The sequence below is a fragment of the Dendropsophus ebraccatus genome, chromosome 2 (genome assembly GCF_027789765.1).
Source record: "Dendropsophus ebraccatus isolate aDenEbr1 chromosome 2, aDenEbr1.pat, whole genome shotgun sequence".
NCBI lineage: Eukaryota > Metazoa > Chordata > Amphibia > Anura > Hylidae > Dendropsophus > Dendropsophus ebraccatus.
This window is the reverse complement of record NC_091455.1, coordinates 195,288,036-195,311,426: the sequence shown is the minus strand read 5'-3', so window position 1 is coordinate 195,311,426 and position 23,391 is coordinate 195,288,036. Positions and strand designations below refer to the sequence as shown.

The 23,391-nt window shown below is 43.5% G+C and overlaps 1 protein-coding gene across 2 annotated transcripts; it reads left to right on the top strand.

The window, feature by feature from the left end:
• Positions 1-4,995: 4,995 nt before the first annotated feature.
• On the top strand, positions 4,996-20,102 carry MTPAP (mitochondrial poly(A) polymerase). 2 transcript variants are annotated; one of them, XM_069960518.1, is made up of 9 exons: positions 4,996-5,152; positions 7,084-7,253; positions 8,546-8,764; positions 10,328-10,552; positions 12,128-12,339; positions 12,815-13,041; positions 15,382-15,474; positions 17,368-17,441; positions 19,413-20,102. In XM_069960518.1, exons 1-9 carry the CDS (start codon positions 5,044-5,046, stop codon positions 19,740-19,742), a joined length of 1,659 nt encoding a protein of 552 aa, XP_069816619.1. In that variant the 5' UTR covers positions 4,996-5,043; the 3' UTR covers positions 19,743-20,102. The 2 variants fall into 2 exon arrangements, with proteins under 2 accessions (XP_069816619.1, XP_069816620.1); XM_069960519.1 differs by lacking the exon at positions 4,996-5,152 and adding an exon at positions 5,525-5,665.
• The last annotated feature ends 3,289 nt before the right edge of the window (positions 20,103-23,391 follow it).

The window sequence follows — 23,391 nt, the reverse complement described above, 5'->3', positions numbered from 1 at the left end:
ATTAAAGAAGAAGCATCTAACTTTCTGACATGTCCCTATAGCGCACAGGGAGCTGAGGATGAAGGTTTTCTTACCTTGATCCTTATTGTTATTTTATGGATATTTGTAGGTTATTTCATATGCTAGTGAGGCGTTTTGGTGCACTGGGGCGGGACTATCAACCTCAGTGCACCAATCCACCATGGCCAGCCTGCCTGTCCTAAAGAATATTGGAGTGGCGCTCTGCTGATATTTGTTAGGAGGGACAGGATGGCAGGGGCGGAGTGTGGTAGTCCCGCCCCCAGTGCACCAAACCATCTAATTTGCATAGGGAATAATCTACGATTATAAAAAAAAAAAAAAAAAAAACAGCAATAAACTTTCCATCATCCTTACTGCCCGGGGCGATATAGGGACATATCAGCAGGTTAGAGTCTTCTAACTGATAGTTTCCCTTTAACTATCCCTTTAGCTTTTGCTAAAACAGCACTACCCCTGTTCCCGGGGTACAATTCAGCTCCACTTACTTCAATAGAACTTAACTGCTAAACCTACACCCAAACCGAAGACAAGGGTGGTGCTGTTTCAAAAAGAAAGCAGCAATATTTTTCTAAGCTCGTATAACCCCTTTAACTCATACATTTATAGGCAACAATAACTTTTTTTCCCCCCATCATCGCAGCCATTCTGTTGCCCAGCACTTGTGGTGTTTGGGTTGGTGCATGCACTGCCTGCTCAGCCACTCATCACCCACTGCAATATCCCGCCTCAGCTGCTGATTGGCTGAATGGGCAGTGCACCTGCTGACCGTAAACCCAGCATTTCACACAGTCGGGCTTCATAGGAACAATGATGGTGGTGCTCATGGAGATCACTCAATCCAGGGGGTGAAGTAAATAACAGCGCTCTTCTCCCAGCTCGCATTAGAGATGAGTTACATACATGTTCACCTTGGGGGGGTAACTTGAGCCCAAGCACGTGAAATTGTTATACAATAAATCAATGAAAAGCCCCTCATGATGATGTCTATGGGCGACATGTTCATAATCTGTAAATCTATGTTAATTAACAACATTGGACAGTTCTAGTTTCTAAAATAAAGGATTTAGTGACTCTTTTTTACACATTGGGGGAGATTTATCAAACTGGAGTAAAAGTAGAATTGTCTTAGTCGCCCCTAGCAACCAATCAGATTCCACTTTTCATCCATCACAGGCCCTTTGGAAAATGAAAGGTGGAATCTGATTGGTTGCTAGGGGCAACTAAGACAATTCTACTTTTACACCAGTTTGATAAATCTCCCCCATTGTATATGACTCTCTCTAGACCACTGTGCTTCAGTGCACCCGGGGGACTCAGCCTACTTTCTGCTTCCTGTACATCGGGCTGTGATGAAACTTCTTGAAGCAAAGAGGCATAACAAGAGAAGTTAACGAAATGTTCCACTTGTATGAATTTATTGGTATTAAAGGGGTTGTTCACAGGAACCGGGAGATACAAGGGGCAGGGAGTGGTGGTGTGCACTGGACTGGGTGAGAGTCACATGTTTATTATGATTGGCTGAGCGGGCTGTCACTCTTGTCTCAGGAGTGTCCAAGCAGTATGTCTGTGAACTCTATTAGGGTGCAACTGGAAAAAAAATCCAATAGTATATAATACCAATTGCACCCCACAAGTGTTTTCTTTATGCTTTTTGGTTTCTTCTTGTCTCAGGAGTGACGGCCTGTTCAGCCAATCACTAGCTGAGGCGCTGTCCCGTCTCAGTCAGTGATTGGGGACACCAGAGACTTGTAGGGGGACATCAGGGGAGTGCAGACACTTTTTTTTCTATCTGTATTAAATTGTCTTACGCCAGGTTCGTTACAAATCTCAGATGTGCTCAAAAACATGGTCCACCACATTTTTGTGAATGCCAATTTTTTTTTAAAAAGTATACTTTTTGAAGTTTTTTTTTTTTAACGAAAGTCAATGGAAAAACGGATCTAAACAGATTACACACAATTAGAACGTGTTTTTCCCCATAAAATGTATACATTAAAGAGACTGCAAAAAAGCAGTGTGAACCCAGCCCAAGAGCAGAATAAAAAGTGTCACTCTACTATCATGACCTCAGTACACAATAAATAGATTTATTTGCTCAATACTGCCATCTGGTGTCTCCTTGTTACTCAACACTTGATGGCAGCTCTCTTTGTGAACCTATGAACTAGCTATTCACTTATCTGTGACAGATTGTCAACTCAGCTATCAGACTCAATTACACATCTCAGTAACGTAATATAGCCAACCAGATATTATTTATTTCTCTATAGGCATCTAGACCCCTATTAAATTTGGGACATATTAACAGAAAAATAATATCTATCTATCTATCTAGCAAAGGATACTGAGTGGCACTACAGAGAATGCGTTCGGGTGCCAATGGACGTAGTTCCGACCACGAACCTTCTGTATATAAATAATAGGGATGATCCTCGGCACTCCAATACGGTGAAAAACTGTAGATTTATTCAAACAAGAATTACATAGAGCAACACAGCAAAGCACGACGTTTCAGCAGTACACCCGCCATTTTCAAGTGCACTTGAAAATGGCGGGTGTACCACCGAAACGTCGTGCTTTGCTGTGTTGCACTATGTAATTCTTGTTTGAATAAATCTAGTTTTTCACCGTATTGGAGTGCCGAGGATCATCCCTATTATTTATCTATCTATCTATTCTCCATGTACACTTATCTCTGCACAGGTCACAGAGCATACTCACAACACTCTCCCTTAGAAATCAATGAGCCAGCTCCAGACACCTCAGACAATCCTATGTCCATAAAGCTGCTGCAAGGAAGTGTTCACACATTCAGGTTTTTCATAGCAGTTTTAGATACAAAGCAAGGAGCAGATTATAAACAGATGGTCAGTATAAAGGAAAGATTAATGGTGTGTTTACACAGAGAGATTTATCTGACAGATTTTTGAAGCCAGAGACAGGAATGGAGGAGAAATCTCAGTCTTTTCTTTATGACCTGATCTCTGTTTACAGTTTGTTCCTGGCTTTGGCTTGAAAAAAAATCTGTCAGATAAATCTCTCTGTGTAAACGCACCATGAGACTTTTGCTCCGTTGTAATCCATTTCAGTTGTTTTATTATTTATTCAGCTCAGGGAATGCCGTAGGGAATCTCTGATCCTGACGGCAACGGAGTCCTTGTCATTTTATCAGTAGGGGATTCCCTCCTCCCTGTAAGTCTAAATGACTAACTGTACAGTCTTTTATCATAGAAGGGCTGCACACATAACAGAGGTGGGGCACATCACAAGACTTATGACATTGCCAGGGACAGGTACATTATCTATTATTAGACATTCACTATATCCGTATATATATAGATAAATGACTCATTTAATCTCATATAGCTATCTCTATGAATGCAATTAAATGACATCTCCTGTGTGATGTCACTGCACGTCCAGACACAGGAGCGGTAAGAGTTAAGGCATACCTGTCGTTTCAAGTAACTTTTTACTGTCCTGGGTATGACGGACAGCACTATATCTGGCCATTATTTATCTTTTATATGACTTTTTTTTTTTTTTTAGCAGATTGATGCTCTGTAAGTTGTCTTTTAGCTGTCTTTATTACTTTGCAGTGTGTGTGTGTACTCCCTGCTCCCCATCCATAGACTTGTATTGCTTGTAATGTGATCCGAACCATTAATACTGGGGTAGTGCGGCATTTAACATTTATTCATTAAATAACACACATTACAAAGTTATACAGCTATGCAATGTGTGTTACTTAAGTGAATGGCCCCCTACCCCGTGTCGGGTCGACAACGTCATCTTCAGGAGGCCAGCCGGACCGCTCCAGCCGTCCCCCCTCTGCCGCGTCATCAGCTGCTCAGCCGCGATTGGCTGAGCATAACTATGCTCAGCCAATCACGGCTGAGCAGCTGATGACACGGCAGAGGGGGGCAGGTATGAGGGACAGCTGGAGCGGTCCGGCCGGCCAATCGAAGATTACGTCGTCGACCCAAGATGGAGGCTGGGGCCGACAGCGAATACATAAGAATAATGCATCACACTTTTGGGGTGAGGGGAACACGGGGAAGGGGGCCATTCACTTAAATAACACACATTACAAAGTTGTATAACTTTGTAATGTGTGTTATTTAGTGAATAAATGTTAAACGCCACACTACCCCTTTAAAGACAAGTCCTTGCTAGGCTAATTTGAATGGATGACAGTTAGAGATGAGCGAACCTGGAGCATGCTCGAGTCGATCCGAACCCGAACTTTCGGCATTTGATTAGCATTGGCTGCTGAAGTTGGATAAAGCCCTAAGGCTATGTGGAAATCATGGATATAGTCATTGGCTGTATCCATGTTTTCCAGACAACCTTAGAGCTTTATCCAAGTTCTGCAGCCCCCGCTAATCAAATGCCGAACGTTCGGGTTCGGATCGACTCGAACCCGGTTCACTCATCTCTAATGACAGTAGAGATGAGCAAATCGCTGATCTCAACTAAGTAAAGCGCTTCGCTCATCGCGCCCGTGGCCTTTCATCGCTGCTCTGCTCCCTGTCACTTCTCCCAGGATGCCGGGAAAAGCTGGATCCAATTTTGGGTTACTTCTGCACCTGGGGTGGGGCGTTAGGGAGCAGAGCAGCGATAAAAGGCCGCAGGCATGATGAGCGAAGCGCTTCACTTCGTTGAGATCAGCAATTTGCTCATCTCTAGATGACAGTTTAGAAAGGAGGGATACTTGATAACAGGAGAAAGAAGCCTTTTTGTCTGATAAGATATATTAAAAAGTTTGTTCTATTCGCTTGTAATATTGATATACGGAGTGTTTGTTGAAATGGCAGCGACTGGTGTGGGTGGGTTGCAGATATTTTCCATTTTTAAATTATCCACAAACATCACTAAACAGAAAAAAATAATAAGCGACAGCAGTAGCAGTTTCTTTTTTATCTAACGCGAATCGCACATATTTTGAAGCGTTATGAGCTAACCGGGACGCCGTAGCTAAGCTTCGCGCATGCGCGGAAGTAAGTTTCCCCCGGCAGTGTCATGGTGAACTGCATCAGGTTGAATTCTGTGCTTAGGGCCACCGGCCGGGCCCTGAGCACCACAGCGGGGAGGAAGCAGCAGCAGCGGCCATTGGTGGCGGAGAAGACAGGTGAGGCCTCCCTCCTTGTGTGTCTGTAGACTCTGCCGCGGCCATTGTCTTCCTGCCGCGGTGACATGGTGTGGAGGTCATTGCTGCCGGCACCCACGTGCGGTCTCCATGGCAGCGGGGACGTCCTGTCACAGCCGCCCTATCACGTATAGTGGAGGAGACTGCTGGGACTTGTAGTTCTCCCTCCAAGGCTTCAGCCACCACCCTATAGCTCCTATGGGGAACCCTCAGCCCTCCAGCTGTTGCAGAACTACAATTCCCATCATGCCTGGACAGCCTTCGGCTGTCCAGGCATGATGGGAATTGTAGTTCTGCAACAGCTGGAGGGCCAAAGGTTCCCTATCCCTGTGTTAGAGCCATGACTATCCCCCTAATTCATAAATCAGCCATCATTTACCCTTCCTGTCCTCCCCATACACATGAACGTCCAGCATGGCTCAACGTTCTTTATGAGGAGCAGTTATCCGCTGTCAGACAGTTCTGGTGCCAGCTTATCCCCCCAAGAGCTAAAGGGTCAGGCAGTGGAAAACGATCACGCCCAAACCTAATTCCCACCGACATGCCCCATTAGGCATACACGTTACTTAGTAATGTGGTGACATTTTTTTTCCTGACTGAAGATCCTATGGTGCCATCTTGTATCACAAGGACCTGTGATAAGGTTGTGTGTAAACTAAGGGCCCTATTACACGGAACGATAATTGTCCCTATCCATCCGATTATCGTTCTGTGTAATAAACACAACGATCAGCCGATGACAACGATCATCGGCTGATCGTCGATATAGGTTTGGATCTATAATTGTCGGGCGCCGACCGCGCATTGCTACGTGTAATAATTGTGCGCGACTGACGATTTGAAAAGTGCATACATTACCTATCCAGGCTGCAGGGCTCCTCCTGCGCTCTGCTTTTCCCTGGGTCCCGCACGCTCCAGCTTCAGAGCGGCCTGTCTTAGCTGACAGGCCGCTCAGCCAATCACAGGCCGGGACCGCCGCAGCCAGTGATTGGCTGAGCGGCCTGTCAGCTGAGACAGGCCGCTCTGAAGCTGGATCGCGTGGGACCCGGGGAGAAGCAGAGCGCCGGAGGAGCCCTGCAGCCTGGATAGGTAATGTATGCAGTTTAAGCAAGGGCTGCAAGGACATCAGTAACGATGTCCATGCAGCCCTTGTTAAACGATTATCGGGCCGTGTAATAGGCCCAGTAAATGAGCACCGACATAGCGGATCGGTGCTCGTTTACAGGTATTATTGGGTCCCCATCGGCCGGTGCAATAGGACCCTTACAGTGTCGTTACACCCGTAAGGGTATAATCATGTAATAATCACCCTTATGATTTATCGGACAGATTCTTAAAGCCAAAACCAGGAATGGATCTGAAAACAGGAGAAATCTCAGCTTTCTTTCCTTTATGACCTGTTTATAGTCTGTTCCTGGCTTTGGCTTAAGAAATCTATCAGATAAATCTGTCTGTGTAAACGCACCATAAGCAAATTGCTTCATTTGACCGGCAAGCGGCTTATCAGCTGCCTTTCGACTCTGTTCAACTGCCTGCCACTCTTCCCCTAGTGTTGGGAAAAGCTGGATCTGGTACTGGTAAACTTCTCCCAGTTTCCTAGGACTGGATCCATTTTTTCCTTACACCCAGAGGGAGCATCAGGGAGCGGATTAGAGTTCAAAGGCAGCTGATAAGCCACTTGCCGATCAAATGAAGCAATTTGCTTAGTTTAGACGGGCGATTCGCTCAACTCTAGTTGTGTGTAGAATACAGTGTATGACATATTTAGTATAGTAAAGGGATAAGACCATGTGGTATGTCCCATGATTTACTCTTTATCCTGTCAATACCCTCTGTATTGTTTCCATTGTGGATTACAATACACCAATACATATGGTTTACATTACTAACCTCCCTTTATGTCCTTTTCACAGATCAGCATCATGTGACAAAAAGCAACTTTTCCGACGTGCAGACCTTACGCCACGAACAAGCCAAGCATTCAGTATTGATAGCGTGTCCAGCCAAAATCAATGAAAACAAGTTTCTGAAGTATTTGGCGCAATATGGAGAAGTCGCCCATCACTTTTTCTTTGACAGTAATGTAAGTATTGGCGCAGTGTTCTCCAGCTGTGTGATGGCTGACTAGAACAGAGTAATATACAATATGGTGTGTGAACTTACAGTAATGGATGATTATATGTGGCATTTGGTATATGTCACTGTGATCTCATGGGTACTGCCCTGTGTATACGCAGGATCCGGCAAAAGTTATGATACCACATCCTTGTTTCCATATCAATTTCATGGATCACAGATAAATCCATTTCATTTATAATATACTATAGATTTATTAAACCTTATATATAGGAACAGTGGAGCAGTCGCCCAGGAGACCCTGGCTGATTGGTAGAGAGAGGAACATGATGCCAAGCATTCCTTCTCTCGAGACCTGGATGGCCCCAAATTTATATTGAGTTTGTCAAGTTCACGTCACACAGAGCAGGGGGACAACACAAAGTAGTTCTTCTCCTGACTTGTAATCTGCTGATTGTTGGTGGTCTGAAAACTCAGACCCCAACTGATCACTAGACCAAGCTGAAGAAACGCTCAGCTAAGCACTTCTCTGCCCTCTCCCTGCAGGAGACAAATTCAATATTACCTATATAGACCCTGTCTTCTGTAGCTAGCTGTGGAGAGAAGCGCTCAGTCGAGTGTTTCTCCACCTTGGCCTAGTGATTGTTGGGGTCAGAACATCTATCTAGATTCTGACCAGTAACACGTTGAAGGAGTACTCCGGCGAAAATCTTTTTCTTTCAAATCAACTGATTTCGGAAATTTTATAGAATTGTAATTTACAGTACTTTTATCTAAAAATCTCAATACTTATCTCCAATACTTATCAGCTGCTGGATGTCCTGCAGGAAGTGGTGTATTGTTTCCAGTCTAATACAGAGCTCTCCACTGCCGCCTCTGTCCATGTCAGGAACTGTCCAGAGCAGGAGAGGTTTTGTATGGGAATTTGTCAGACTAGAAACACCATTTCATGCAGGACATGCAGCAGCTGATAAGTACTGAAAGACTTGAGATTTTTTTAATAGAAGTAAATTACAAATCTATATAACTTTCGCCGAAGTACCCTTTTAACTGCTTGCTGCAGCCATGAAGAGTGCGTTACTGTGAAAAAGTAATAAAGCAGGCAAAATCTCTACCTATGTGGTATTACTGCTGTCGTGCATCGTAAACCCTGAAAAATATATAATTCTGCTCAGTCCTAAGCTCTTACACTACTGTATAGTAATGAGCCCTCCTAGGTGTATACTTTCTGTGATCGCTACCTGTACAGATCCTTCAGACAGTTTTCCTACCTCTCACTATTTTTGCCTTTTCTTCTAGGGCACTCATGCAGTTGTGGAGTTTGTGGATCTACAAAGCATAGCATCACTCCTATCAGGAACTAAAATCCCAAACGAAGAGGACGTATTTGTAGTACCATATAAATCTCGATATGTTAAAGTAAAGACTACGGATGTGGGTCAGCAGTTTCCCAAGTGCTGGCCTCAGTCTTCTATCCCCACAAATAACTTAATAGAGAAACTATGCACAGCAGAGAATGTAAGTGACAAACAACAGATCCTGAAATCTACTTTCATGCATTGTAAGTTAGCAGTCCTGTGGCTAAGCCTGCAGATCTTCCTATAACCAAGGGTCCTCATACACTTAAGGTAAAAGTCTGGTGAAATTTTTATTAAAGTATTGTATTGTCCCCCAAGAGTTATACAAATCACCAATATACACTTGTTACAGGAAATGCTTATAAAGTGCTTTTTTCCCTGCACTTACTATTACATCAAGGCTTTTCTTCCTGGATAACATTGTGATGTCACTTCCTGGATAAAATGGTGATGTCACGACCCGACTCCCAGAGCTGTGCGGGCTGTAGCTGCTGGAGAGGATGATGGCAGAGGGATGCTCAGTGTCCCTCCAGTGCCCAGTGTCCCCCTGCCATCATCCTCTCCAGCAGCCACAGCCCGCACAGCTCTGGGAGTTGGGTTGTGACATCACCATGTTATCCAGGAAGTGACATCACCATGTTATCCAGGAAGTGACATCACCATGTTATCCAGGAAGTGACATCACCATGTTATCCAGGAAGTGAAGCCTTGATGCAGTAGTAAGTGCAGGGAAAAAAGCACTATATAAGTATTTCCCGTAATAAGTGTATATTGGTGATTTGTATAACTTTTGGGGGGCAATACTATACTTTAATAAAAAAAATTTGCAGGACTTCTCCTTTAAGACAAAAAGCAGCTGTACCCACCAACATGGGCTTGGCGGACTGTCTGTAGGTATAACAGACTCCTGCTGTATGTGGACACTCGCTGTCAAAAGAGAGAAGGGTCAGGCATGTTGGATTTCAGCTGCCCAACCCTAATCTTCTGGGAGAGAAAAGCCATCAACAGATACATCAACACTTCACCATGTATTTCTTTGCACGATGTCTACTTGCTAGAAGGATCTTTTTGACAGTAAGTTGAACATTATTGGGGTTGAGTAGCATATCTAAGACTTAGTGATTTGTAAAATAGAGTAATATAGGTCCCCAGTGGCTATAGTCCAAAGTCCCCGTACTGTAGTATTATGATAAAGGAGATACAGCATTCACATATCACAGATCATCTTTAGACAGTAGGAAGGGATGAGCATGCTTGAGTCTGATTGTTTGGCGTTTGATTACCAATGGCTGAAGAAGTTGGATGGAGTCCTAGAGAATCCAGGAAAACATGGTTACAACCTATGCCTGTCTCCATGTTTTCCAGGCATCCAACTTCTTTCGCCACCAGTAGTCAAATGAGTTGCGCTCATCTCTAGCAGTAATTTCATCACAAAGTATTCCTCTGCTGACAGCTCCAATGTTTTGCAGTAATAAGTGGTCAAAGTCAATCAGTCTCTCTCTCTTGTGTTGTCTATGATGCGTATACATTGGCAATCTGTCAAAATAAGTTTTTAATGTATAGACGCATGTACAGACAAGGCACCGCTGGGATATAGTTAGTTAGTGAATATATTCTGGTAATTTCCCCCATGTATATTTGTGTGTATGCAGCTTACCATATGATCCTGATTTTTCTGCCAGTACTTATAAACTTGCTAACTTTTTATTGTTTTATTGATCAGATAGAAGACCAGGCACATATGCTACTAGAGGAACTCCAGTTAACAGAGGAAAGCATCAGACTCCGCTACCTGGTCGGCTCTTTAATAAGTGACATTGCCACCGCCTATTTCCCAGAAGCCTCTGTGCATCTCTATGGGTCCAGTGTGAATTCTTTTGGAAAAATGGGCTGCGATTTGGACTTGTTTTTAAATTTGGATGAAATAAAAGGATATAAATCTGGAAAGGTAAGTCTCTTTCTGTGTCTGAAGAAGTTACTCCCTACCAACAATATAGAGAGTAGCAAGCTGATCGGTGGATTGGTCTCATTGCTGGGGCCTCATAATTTTGTTCCTGTGCTTGGAATCAGTGGGGTCCTGCTACTGATCAGCTTGTTATCCCTTATCCTCAGTTCAGATGGGAATAACACCACTTGCTACTCTGGTTTTAAAAAACTTTTGACATATCACACATGCGCCAACATTTTTGATCAGTCACAGTCTGGGTGTTAGGACCTCTACCAATGCCTTATGGTCAAGTTGTGTGTTTTTGTAGGTGCACATAAAAGTGAAGAGTAACTGCTCCAATGCTCTCATTGAGCTGAGCAGCTCGTTGTTTGGGGGGAAAAAATATATATATATACATTTACACACACAGACACGTATTGGAAGCTAATGGGGTTTTGCAATTTCTGAAATATTTGTAATGTTTATTCCCATCTGAAAATGTTATGGCATATTACTAGGGCACAACCTTACACTATGATCGGTGGGGGGATGACTTCTGAGACCCCCACAGATAGCAGCAGCAGGCCCTCTATCTAGCTTTTTTTGGTCACATCTGAGCTAAGGTGAATGGAAGTTAAGAAAGGACTCGGAACCAAGATAAAATGATTACAATTAGATAATAGAGCGCTTCCTGGGTCTGATAAGTTTTAAGCCAATGTAGAATCCAGGAACCTGAGAATAGACACACATTTGGGAAGTGTAGATGTTGATCTGTTATGATGTTACTGAGTTCTGCAAAATACGACTAAGGGGCCTATTCCACAGAGCGATATTAAGCCGAATCGCCCCGATTCGGGCTAATATCACTTCGTGGAATAGAGACAACGATCAGCTGATAATTGTATCAGCGGCTGATTGTTTATTTAGGTCCAAACCTAGAATCATTGGGCACCGACCGTGCATTGCTGCGTGAAATAGCGATGCGCGGTGGGCGACCAACGATCTCACAAACACCATACATTACCTACACATGTTGCAGGGCTTCTCCTGCGCTCCTTCTTCCTCCCAGTCCCGCGCGCAGCAGCAGCAGCTTCGGTGCGGCCTGTCTTAGCCGCGGCCAATGATTGCAGGAAAGAAAAAAAGAAAAAAATGCCAAACTCCTTGGAAATACCAGCGCTGTCTTCACAAAGTCATGGGACCAAAGTTTTAGGTGAAAGAAATAAAAAGTATTTATTTTAGATAGCACAAATATAACGCATTTCCAGAGCCTAAGCTCTCTTCACCAGATACAGTGCGGCCAGTGACTGACTGAGCAGGCTGTCAGCTAAGATAGGCCGCGCCGAAGCTGCTGCTGTGCGCGGCACCGGGAGGAAGAAGGAGCGCATGAGAAGCCCTGCAACATGTGTAGGTAATGTATGGTTAAACAAGGGCTGTAAGGACATCAGTAACAATGTCCCTGCAACCCTTGCTAAATGAATATCGGGCCGTTACATTATTGATCAGGCCCCCATCGGCCCATGGAATAGTACCCTAAGGATGTACAGATGATGGTTTCTTCCAGCATCGTTTTATCAAATGTCATTCATGTGTCCACAGGCTACAAGCGCTTACACCGCAGAGTTCTGGATGAGGCGGGTTTTCTCAGGAAGAATGGCGCAACAGAAGATCCTCTCGGTCATTGGTGAATGTATAGACAGTTTTGGCCCCGGATGTAATGAAGTGCAAAAGATTCTGAATGCCCGCTGTCCTCTAGTACGGTTCTCCCATCAGCCCTCAGGTCTCCAGTGTGACCTTACAGCAGACAATAAGTAAATACGCAATGCTATATTCTTTCTATACGTTTCTGTACTGTGTATCCCATTTACACTGTGCTGCTGAACGCTGCACAGATTCTGGTTTGTTTCTTGTAGAGGGAAAAAAGTTTTTAATTTAATAATGTTAATAGAAGATGTGAAGAAGAAAAAAAGCAAGACATCATATAGCCACATTGATGGGAAAGTAAAAAAAATAAAAATCACTAAGAAAAAATCCTGACTGATACTTCCATGAGTTGTTCTGTACCTTTGAACAGACCTTAGCTTTGTCTCAGCTACCTGATTTGCCTGCTTTGTAGTGGACGAGTGGCTCCCTCTGCTGGATTTATTAGAAAACTACAATCCAGCCAAATATATTGAGTTAAACTCACTTTCTTATGACTATGGTAGTGCGTAAAATGTAATGTTAGTCCCAAACACACAAGAACAACATTACTTTAACCTTACCGTTTTTATTTTTGCCTTATAGAATTGCGCTCAGGAGCTCAGAGCTCTTGTACATATACGGTACCCTTGACCACAGGGTACGAGCTCTGGTGTTTGCTTTGAGATGCTGGGCGCGTATCCATGGGATAACTAGCGGCATTCCAGGACATTGGATCACAAACTTCTCCCTCACCATGATGGTCTTATTCTTCTTACAGAAGAGAAACCCTCCTGTTATTCCCACTCTCGATCAGCTGAAAAGTCTTGCAGGTAACAAAACTGTTTTATTTTTATTTATTTTTTTATGCTTTTAATAACGTAAAAAATAGAGAACAGGCATATGCAAAGGGTTGCATTTCTTGGACATATATGGTACCGGAAGTTGCAGAACTACAGTTTCATCATGCCTACACAGCCAAAGTTTGGGCTCTGGCTATTCAGGCATGATGGGAATTGTAGATTTGCAACAATTGAGAGAGACAGTTTTCTTTATCACAGCTTTAAGCTATGTGCACACAATGTACGAACAACACGCAATAACAATGGCTGTTGTAGTGAGTGTCAAACAACGGCTGTTGTTGCACTAGAAATTGCATAGAAATCAATGCACAAAGGACGTAAATAATTGACAAGTCAAATATTTCCATGACTGCTGCAAACAGCCATTATTCAATACACTGTGTACACACACATTTCTCTATGACAAGAACGGCCGTGGTTATAATTGAAAACAATGTCCATTCTTGTCATAAAATATATGTTGTGTGAACATAGCATTAAAGTGATGTACATGCACATTACAGTCCTGATTAGAGAGGAGTGAACCTTGCACATGCTCAGGTTGTTCCGAACCGGATTGTGCAGTATTTAATTACCGGTGGCTGTAGAAGTTTGATACAGTCCTAGGGAGTCCTAGGAAACATGGATACAGACATAGGCCATAGGCTGTATTTATGTTTTCCAGGCAGCCTTAGGGATGTCTCCAAATACTTCAGCTTCCAGTAATCAAACGCAGAGCGTTCTGGTTCAGACGAACCTGAGCATGCTCAAGGTACGCTCATCTCTAGTTATGATATCACATGAAATACTTTGAGGAGTATTTCTGAGAGTATCTTGTGGTATCTGGTACCAAGACATCAGCAGCAGATCCTTGAAGTCTAGTTGTGAGGTGCGACCTCTAGGGTTGGGTTTGTTTATTCCGCACATCCCACAGATGCTTGATCAGGCGGGCTAGCCTTCACTCCAAGCTTTGGACACCCATGACCCTCCTAGGACATAAGTCTGCATAAGAGCTGTATGCACAAAATAGCAGGACATCTGATTTGCCATACCAGTTGCAAGGTTGGATCATTTTGAAGGACTGGTCACAAAGGTGAAATGCTTTATCAGATATGTAGGTGATAACCTTCATGTTACTTCTTGTAATAGAAATAGAGACCTAGTTAAGGATGGTAGCCCTTTTTTTTTGTGTGCAGCCACACCTTCTCGTAAGGAGTCATGCTTGCTTTCTTTCTTTGGAAGTGCAGTGCATTGTCTGCCACAACAATTTTTTCCTTTTTTTTTTTTTTTTTTTATTTTCCCCCATTTTTTGACAAATGTCATTAGTCGCTTTTCCATTTCCCCAGCGCTCGGATGCCGGGCATTGTGCACTGAAACTGAATTCACTGAGTCACTCGTCAGCATATATTTTAAGAGAAAGTGACAGGTTGCCAAATGCCGTCTGCAGAGTCCGTTCTTGTGGAACAGCCCAGAGATACGATTCATGTGTCCCGCTCCCTGTGTAAGAGAATTCACATGGACGACACCGCAGGGTGTCTGAGCCAGACCAGCAGTGTCCCTCAGCCTGTGCCTCCTCGTCTGCTGCAAAGCTACAGCTCACATCATGTCATGACGGCTAATGGTGGGTGGGAGTTGTAGTTCAGTAGGAAAGTGGACATGTTTGTGAACTTTTCAGCTTTGTGCTTATAAATGATACCAAATAGCTGCCTATATAATATACACATATATGGAAATGTGTCTAAAGCTTCTCAGAAATTGTGACATGTGAGGTAGAGAGGGTTGCTGTGGGGGCAAAGGTAAGAAAACAAGACTTTAAAGTGGTTGCTTCATTGCTACCAATGTTCAATTACCAGAGATCACAGTGGTTGTACCCTTCACTTCATGTCATGTTGGATCCTCCTGACTATGATGGGTCGGCCATGTATCCCTTAGGGGTGTCACGCCAGAAAGGACCCCTGCCAATTGACTTGTCTTAGACATATGTCTCCAGTGTCAGTGCGGAGACCATGATGATGCTCAAAGCCTCTATGTATCACAATATTTTTAGTGATGGGGGCGATGTGTTTGGAACGTGTTATTAGGTCACTGATTTGCATCATACCTTCATTAAATAGGATCTGTTAAAGGGGTTATCTTGCTTTCTAGAAACAGCACTACTTTGGTCCTCAGTTTGAATGTGACTTTACACCTCCATTTCCTTAGAGCTGAGTTTTAATACCACACAAACTGAGGACAGGGGCGGTGCTGTTTTTGCAAAAAGCTGTCTTTTGTTTAATGGAAACTTTTAAGAAATACTGAACTCTGACCAGACCTCCTGCATCTTATTTTCAGGGAAAAAAGAAAAATGCCTCATCGATGGCAACGACTGCACGTTTGTGAGAGATCTGAACAAAATAAAATTAACTGCAAATAAAGAGTCATTAGGTAAGTCAGGATATGCGGATAGGCTGAAGCATGGAGAAATGTGTAATCCTTACAAGTATAACTATAGTTGTTAATCTAATCATACGTTGAGTAATAGGACTCACCCGCTCACTGCTGCTGCGTGGAATAGCGGCAGCAGCGAGTGGGGAACGAGAAGCAAACGAACGCTAATATCGCTTGTTTGCTCCTGGCAGTCTGCCTGTGGAATAAGGCCTTAACCTAAAGGGCCAAATCAGGCAGCTATAGTGCTGTGTAATAGAGCCAGCGATCAGCCAAAGAACAAACAAATGCTTCATCATTGGCTGATCACTCACTTTAAAACTGTCCAGACACTTTTAAGACCTGTAAAATCTTCAGTTGGCTGCATATCTCTCTGTGTAATAGGAGAAATGTACCCGAAATGTAAAGTAAAGGGCTGCATGAACAATCTAATAATTATGCATCCTCAGCCGGATTATCATCTTGCCTTGTAATGTTCTCCACTTGATCGGTGCCTGTTTACACCGCAGCTCAGGTCATGTAATATGGCCTTAAAGTGTAACTGTTATATATATATATATATATGTATATGTAGTCGAATGAGGCGGCACTCCGGTATAAGTGAAGAAAAAGTGGTTTTTATTCACCCATTAATAAGCAACGTTTCAATCTCTCCTTGAGATCTTTTTCAAGCAACAACATCAGAGTGACAATGCTCGGTATTTAACATAGAAACCCCTCCCATTGCACATCCCATCATTAGTGACATCATCATCATAATCATATGTAAAATGATTATGATGATGCCGCCTCATTTGACTACTTGGAAATTTGGAAGCTGGGTCTGGCTACCTGAGTTTGTGCACCCACCTGAGCCTCAGAGCCTACACAGTGTTGTCTAGCAACCTTTTGTTTGTGTGTAATATATATATGTATATGTATGTGTGTATGTATGTGTGTGTGTGTGTGTGTGTGTGTGTGTGTATGTATAATTTATTTTTTTTTTTTGTGGCAGAAATCAATAGTACAAGCGATTTAAGAAACTCTGTAAAAGGTTTTATAAGGCAAAAAAGCCTCTTTCTGTACTCAAAAAGCCACCCCCACACACACTTCAGTTCTTTTCTGCTCATTATCAGGCAAGCCATCTTCATTACGGATGAGCAAAGTGAAGTCTGGTTTGCGGAGTTCATTATAACCTATGGAGGGGGGAGGGGTCGAGGGGGATAAGAGAGCAGGGAAGCAGCCTTGCTGTTTGAAGACTGTCTGGGCACATAAAATGCTGGATTGACCGGTCAGAAAGCTTGTCGAGAGAAGATTGCAGGATGATGATTTCTCGACCCATCCCCTTTCCGTGAAGCATAATGGACACAGAAATCCTGCTTCTTCTGAAAACAGCTTTTTGAGGAGGAAACTCGTTTGGATCGTTTATAGTTAACGATTATGCAAACTATAATCGTCCCGTGGAATAGGGCCCTAACATGATCGCTCAAATTAAAGGACAGGCATTTGGATGGTTGAATATAAGTTGACTATAAATGTCTACTATATATAGTAATGCCACCTTTTTAGGCTGGTTTCATAAAGCTACAATTTATCTGCTTTTTAGCTTTTATATTAAATCCCAGAGATGTAAGTAGAAGTACAGGAGGTCCGGGTTTTGCAGCTAATATGCGGCCACCTTATGACCATCTGAAACCAGCCCTATGTTGTCAGCACGGTTATTAGAGAGAGGGAAGGGGGTCGAGGGGATCAGGTATTTCAGCTCCCCAATGTTTTCTTCCAGTTTTGTGAACCTGCTTCTACGTATGTGGAAATGCTGAGTGGTGGGGATGATTCTTATATATTGGCAAAATCATATGACCCCTACCAGAATAACCTGTCATTGGGATCAACTTTTTTTTCTTTATTTTGTAGATAATCTGTTAATTGAATTCCTGGAATTTTATGGAAAGTTTGACTTCAAAACCAACTGCATAGATATACGCAAGGTTTGTATTCATTGTAGCACTGAAAAGCAATATGTATATTCAATATTTATAAAGACGGTAAGGACTTGTATATACTATGGAAAACCAGTATACACTGGGGGCCACAGGAGTCTATGACTAATCAGGATCAAGTGATTGGCTTCATAAATCCTGTAAAATAAAGTCACAGTGACGCCCTGTTTTACCCAATGCTTAGACTTTTGACAGATACAAATAAAACCTGAATTATTCATTGAAAATAATCACTGTAATGTAGAGTAGACATCCGGCATTGTGAAAATACCGGACAGGGGGTGAATATATATGCAACTGCTCATCTTGTCACCCATATAGTAGAGAGAAAAATACAGTCTCCACCATGTGACAATGAGATGTTATATACACCTAGAAAGAGGTGAGATGACATGAGGAAGAGTACCTGTACTGCCACAAAGGGAGAGAAGACTGTAGCATCTTCCTTCCTGATGTCACTCGCAGCCTCTGTTCCTCACATATGTAAAGAACCCAGAAGTAAAACTGGTAAGGCTTCTCCCTGACTTCAGATGAGATATTGCATCTAGATTATGGAGCATGGAATAGCGGCTGGGGGTTACAAATACAATATATTCCCAATCCCTCAGGTTAAACGCCTGGGGACAAATGTCCTCTATAATGGGATACAACTAAAATACAACTTTTAATCTAACATACAGATAAAGGCTATGTTCACACAGCGTAAAAGTACGTCTGTTGTTGCCAACATCGGACGTACTTTGTACGCCTAGACAAGCTGAATATCCTTCTATGGGATCCCGGCCGGAGCGTATATGGCCGGAATGATCTTTTCAGAGACCGGCTGCTCCGTGACCTGGCCGGGTCACGGAAGGGACGGTCTCATACACCATGTGAACATGGCCAAAATCTGTGTATTAATCGGTAGAAATACAATGTTAAAAAAGCAACAAGCTGCTACCATATAAACCAGGGATGGGGAACCTTCGGCCCTCCAGCTGTCGCAAAACTACAATTCCCATCATGCCATCAAGCGTTAGCTTCGGCTGTCCAGGCATGATGGGAATTGTAGTTTTGCGACAGCTGGATGGCCGAAGGTTCCCCATCCCTGGTATAAACCATATGCAGCAGGACCAAAACAGGTCTTAGTCACAGAACATGACAGATCAGTGTGCCGTTGCTATTTAAAATCTGCCTATAGCCCCTTTAACATTTTTCTCTGCGTCCGCAGCGTCCTCAGGAAGAATTCACATTTTTTCACATTGATGATGTGCTGCTCATGCGCCTAAAAGGAAAAATAAAAACAAAATAACATGTACCGTATCAAGGAGTTCTTAGTTTATAAAAGGGGGGACTGTCGACACTGCAGGGTACCCCACAGATAACTGGGGGTCCTAGCACAGGGACACTTTGTGATATTGTCGGGATCATTCCAACTGTTAGGGATTGTCCACACTTAAAGACAGTCCTTTGAAGCGGAACTATCAGCAGGTTAGATTTACCCCCTGTTGGGCAGGAGACGCCAAGGATGAAGGTATGTGTCTTACCGCGGTTTGGGGCAGTTAGTTGTTTCCTCCACGGTTCAATAAGACTGTTAGGAGCACTGCCCTGATCACATAGGACTGATCTGGCCCGCTCCATTGATTATGATTATAAAGGGGTGGATCAACTGTGGGTGGATTGGCACTATGGGGGCGGGGCAGGGCTCTTAACGAACCATGGTGCAAACGACTAACTGCACCAGAACGCCGCCGAGGATGAATGTAAGATACACACCATCCTCCTCGGCGTCTCCTGCACAATATGGGGCTATCAGCAGGTTAGATTGCTCTGATAGTTCCCCTGTAAGGTTTGGCTAGGATAGAGGTTGGCCATGTACATGTACTGTGTTAGCACTTATGCAGTTCCATTATATATAGTGGGTTTGTTAATACTGAAGTTATTTTTCTTCAATATTATAATATGTATATTGTATTACAGGGCAAAGAAAAGAACAAACCTGAAGCCGCCGCCTTGTACATTCAGAATCCATTTGAACAGACACTAAACATTAGTAAAAACGTCAACCAGACGCAGGTACAAAAGTTTGTGAACCTGGCTCAGGAGAGCGCCTATATCTTACAAGACCAGCTGAAAGAATCAACGAAGAGTGGAAACCCCTGGGGTCTTGCTGCCATATTACTCACAAATAGCTCTGACAAAGGAACCACTAGTAAGAGGAAGAAGAAGGCGGCCAGTGAAAGGATCAGTAGTCTCCTGGACTCTCTAAAGGACAAGGGTAACACAGCAAAAACACAGGCGGAGCATTGACCATGGTTCTTGGCTTCATTGGGAATGCCAAGCTCTGAACCAGAACTTATACCAAGCTGCCACGTCGGGTCATTCAATGATCACCTGTAATAATGCCCGTTTTATAGCCGTCAAGTGCTCTTGGACTGTTTTAGTTCTTAAAAATCGATTTTATATTTAAATCTGATATGTAACATACAGGAGCGGTCTACAGTAGACAAGCTATTATATGGGTATTACAGTATTCTGGGAACCAGACAGACAGTGACCTGATATTTAAGCCCGTCGGACCTGCCAGGAACTTACATGTACAGGATGTAAATAACAGGCTGTACTACAAAGAGTATAGAAGGTGTCAGTTTATTAAAATTTCTATTCTTATTTCTGTGTTACCTTATCAAGTGTGTGTGGGTTATATATACCAAGAAACAGGGATACTATGAGGACCGGACATGTCTATTTTAGTAGGTTCCTCATGAAGTAATAATAATGGAACGTCTTTTGATAGAATTCAGTGTTGCGCTGCCCCTCTGTTATTCCTCTGGGAAATGTATGTATACATGGACAATTGGGTGTTACCATTTCCCTTTTCAGTGTGGTGTCCCTACACAAGCTGTCGGCACTAATGTGTCAGTGTTTGTAGGGACACACCCTGCTGGGGATGGCTAGTTGACTGTTAAAGGGGTTATCCGGCGCTTTAAAAACATGGCCACTTTTCCCCCTCTCTTGTCTCCAGATTGGGTGCAGGTTTCGAACTCCGTTCCATTGAAGTAAATGGAGCTTAATTGTAAACCACACCTGAACTGGAGACAAGAGAGGGGGGAAAAGTGGCCATGTTTTTGTAGCGCTGGATAACCCCTTTAATTCGTACAGTTTCCCAGGACTGGGTGCAGCTTTTCCAAGCACCTGAGGCGGCACAGAGTTTAAAGGCAGCCAGCTGACAAGCCGCCGGCCGAGCCTAGCAAAGCGCTTGGCTGGTACTGTCAATTTGCTCACCTCTACTAGTAGACATTATATATTCTGTACAGCATTCAGGTAACTTTATTTTCTAGGGCTCTTTCATCCTTGGTTATCCGCTGATCTATTACACTCTGACAGGGATATGCTAGCTGGGAACACAATTTATTTCCTGAACAGCGTTGCTGAATACAGAGCAATAGTGGGACTACCATAGAGGTGTACAATCAGCACTGGCCATGCGGGGACTCATGATCAGACTGGGTTCCTAGAGGTTAGACCCCTAACAATCATACATTTATTGTCTATCCTATGGCTAGGTAATGCAGTTGGTGGCTCAACCCCAATATGCATTAGCTTTTAGTGCTCCATGTGCAATAGGGCCAGTGCCACACCTTCCTGATGAGGCCACATCCCTTTGTTGAGTGTGGCACATTTTACTCTTTACAATACTATGCATAATCCATCTCGGTTGCTGTGCTCCATAAATCTGCAACATTTGGAACCGAATTTCTGCCATAACAGCCATAGTAAATCTGGTCCAACCATCGTGTATTGCACTGTGGGGTTATTCCGGGCAAATTCTTTATGGGAAATCTCTCATCTGTAATTCATGTTCCAAACTGCTGACCGTGTTAGATGCTGTTAGGACAAGGGGACACATGGTACCTTTCATATATCCATCTGTGCTTCCAGAATGTAGAAAGGTGCTTTTATTCTCTAGTGAAATGATCCCATACCCCATAGGGCTGTAACATCCCTCCCATCTCTGTTCCTGTCTGACAGTCCCTATTTCCAAACCTCATTCCTGTGCGGTGCATACAAACTCTGTGCAGAGGCGATATTTGGCTCTGGCTATGAAGGCATGATGGGAATTGTAGTTTTGCAGGGGAGCTGCAAGTTTAACAGTTTAACACCTATGCTAAAAGTCTGCGTTCACACTACAGAATCCAGGCAGATAACCCGCTGCAGATTCTGAAATTCACCTGTGCGCATCTCCACCCGTGCCATAGACTCCATTCGATGGTCAGGCAGATTCCGCCATCAGACAGCGGAATCTGCCCGGCCATAGAATGGGGTCTATGGCAGGGCTGGAGATGCGTGAGGGCGCAAGTGAGCAAAGGGATCCACAGTGTGTTATCTGCCCGTATTCCATATGCATAGTGTGAACGCACCCTAGGTAGCTTCACATGTACTGGATCCGCAGCAGATTCCATGCCACCCTTTAACCCCCCCACCACCCCTGGCCGGGAGCATACATTACCTGCTCGGCGCCGCAGCTGTGTGTGAGGCTCCTGGCTCCCCTCGCTCCTCATCAGCCAATCAGTGCACGGCAGCCTCACACACAGCCACGGCACCGAGCAGGTAATGTATGCTCCGGGCGGGGGTTAAAGGGGTCGGGTTACATATCCGCAGTGGAATAAAAATTCTGCTGTGGATATGTAACCCCATAGACCTTCACAGTATATGGATCCGCAGTGGATTTCACTGCAAACTTGCAGCTTGAAATCCGCTGCGGATCTGGTACGTGTGAAGTCACCCTAACAGTACTTTAACAGTGTCAGCAGTTTGGAATGGGATTTGCAGATGACAGATTCCCTGCAAAGACCTGTCATGTCCCCCAAATATTCAACTCACCAGCATACTGTATGTTATTGACGTTTCGTTTTATTTTCTTAGACCCCAACCTGAGCCCCTGCAATTGTTACCGTAATATGGTGGTTAATGAATACACCAATACCTATATGATCTCAGGAAGCTGGTGTCAGTGGGCTATATTACTGGTAGAGACTTTCTGCTGCTCTGTGGGATCATACCCCAACAGTATCCGCTCACTGTAATTACATCTGGCAGAGAGTTCACTAAGTTACTACTAATCTATAGGAAATTAAATGAGTAAAGTAATGGCAGTGGATGTGCTCGGACTCTCTAATATTCTCTCTGTACAGATCCAGTGCAGAATACACTCCTGTAATTTGCGCTTTGGGTAATTTGCTCTGATTAAACCATCGAGTTGGATACAAACAGTTGTTAATGCTGAAATAAATGAACCATAACCTGAACTAATAGTAAATGTAGCTTCAGGTGCTTTAACTAAACACCAGGACTTGTGTATGGAATGAGAATCACTATACAGGGGAAGGTCATTCCATGTGATTCCACCAGAGGGCGCACCTTGAACATAACATATTAAACACACTAAGCAGCCTGTAATAACTATTTAAACCTAATCACTTACTAGTACCAGGGGAAGACTATGGTATCACATCAGCTGCTCTGACCTCACAAATGTGTTTTCAGAAGTTGATCTACTGTGACATCATAAATGTGTTTTTGCACCATAATGTATGACATCACAATTGTCTTTTCAGGTAAGAGGCTGTGATATCATGGGTATGTCTACCTAGTAAGCTGCTGTTATGTCAATGTGTCTATCAGGTAAGCTGCTGTGACATCATTAACATCTGTCTGTCAGGTAAGCCTCTGTGACATCACAAATAGACTGCAGGCAGCAAACGGAGTGGCAACATCTGTGATGTCACGGTTGTGTTAAGGGCAAACCCCTGTGACATCATTAATACTATGACATCACAACTAGTTTAAATTTATCACTAGAAACTTGCCGTCATTTCACTGTTGTGTGCCAGTACAGAGTCCAGCAGTCAGAGAAGGTCCATTCAGGTAGGGTAGGGTGTATCATATGTATCACAAA

Coding starts and splice junctions, on each gene's coding strand:
- MTPAP (XM_069960518.1), top strand. CDS start 5,044: ATGGTGAACTGCATCAGGTTGAATTCTGTGCTTAGGGCCACCGGCCGG. Junction 12,340..12,814: donor GACCTTACAGCAGACAATAA/GTAAATACGCAA, acceptor TTTGCCTTATAG/AATTGCGCTCAGGAGCTCAG. Junction 13,042..15,381: donor TCAGCTGAAAAGTCTTGCAG/GTAACAAAACTG, acceptor TCTTATTTTCAG/GGAAAAAAGAAAAATGCCTC.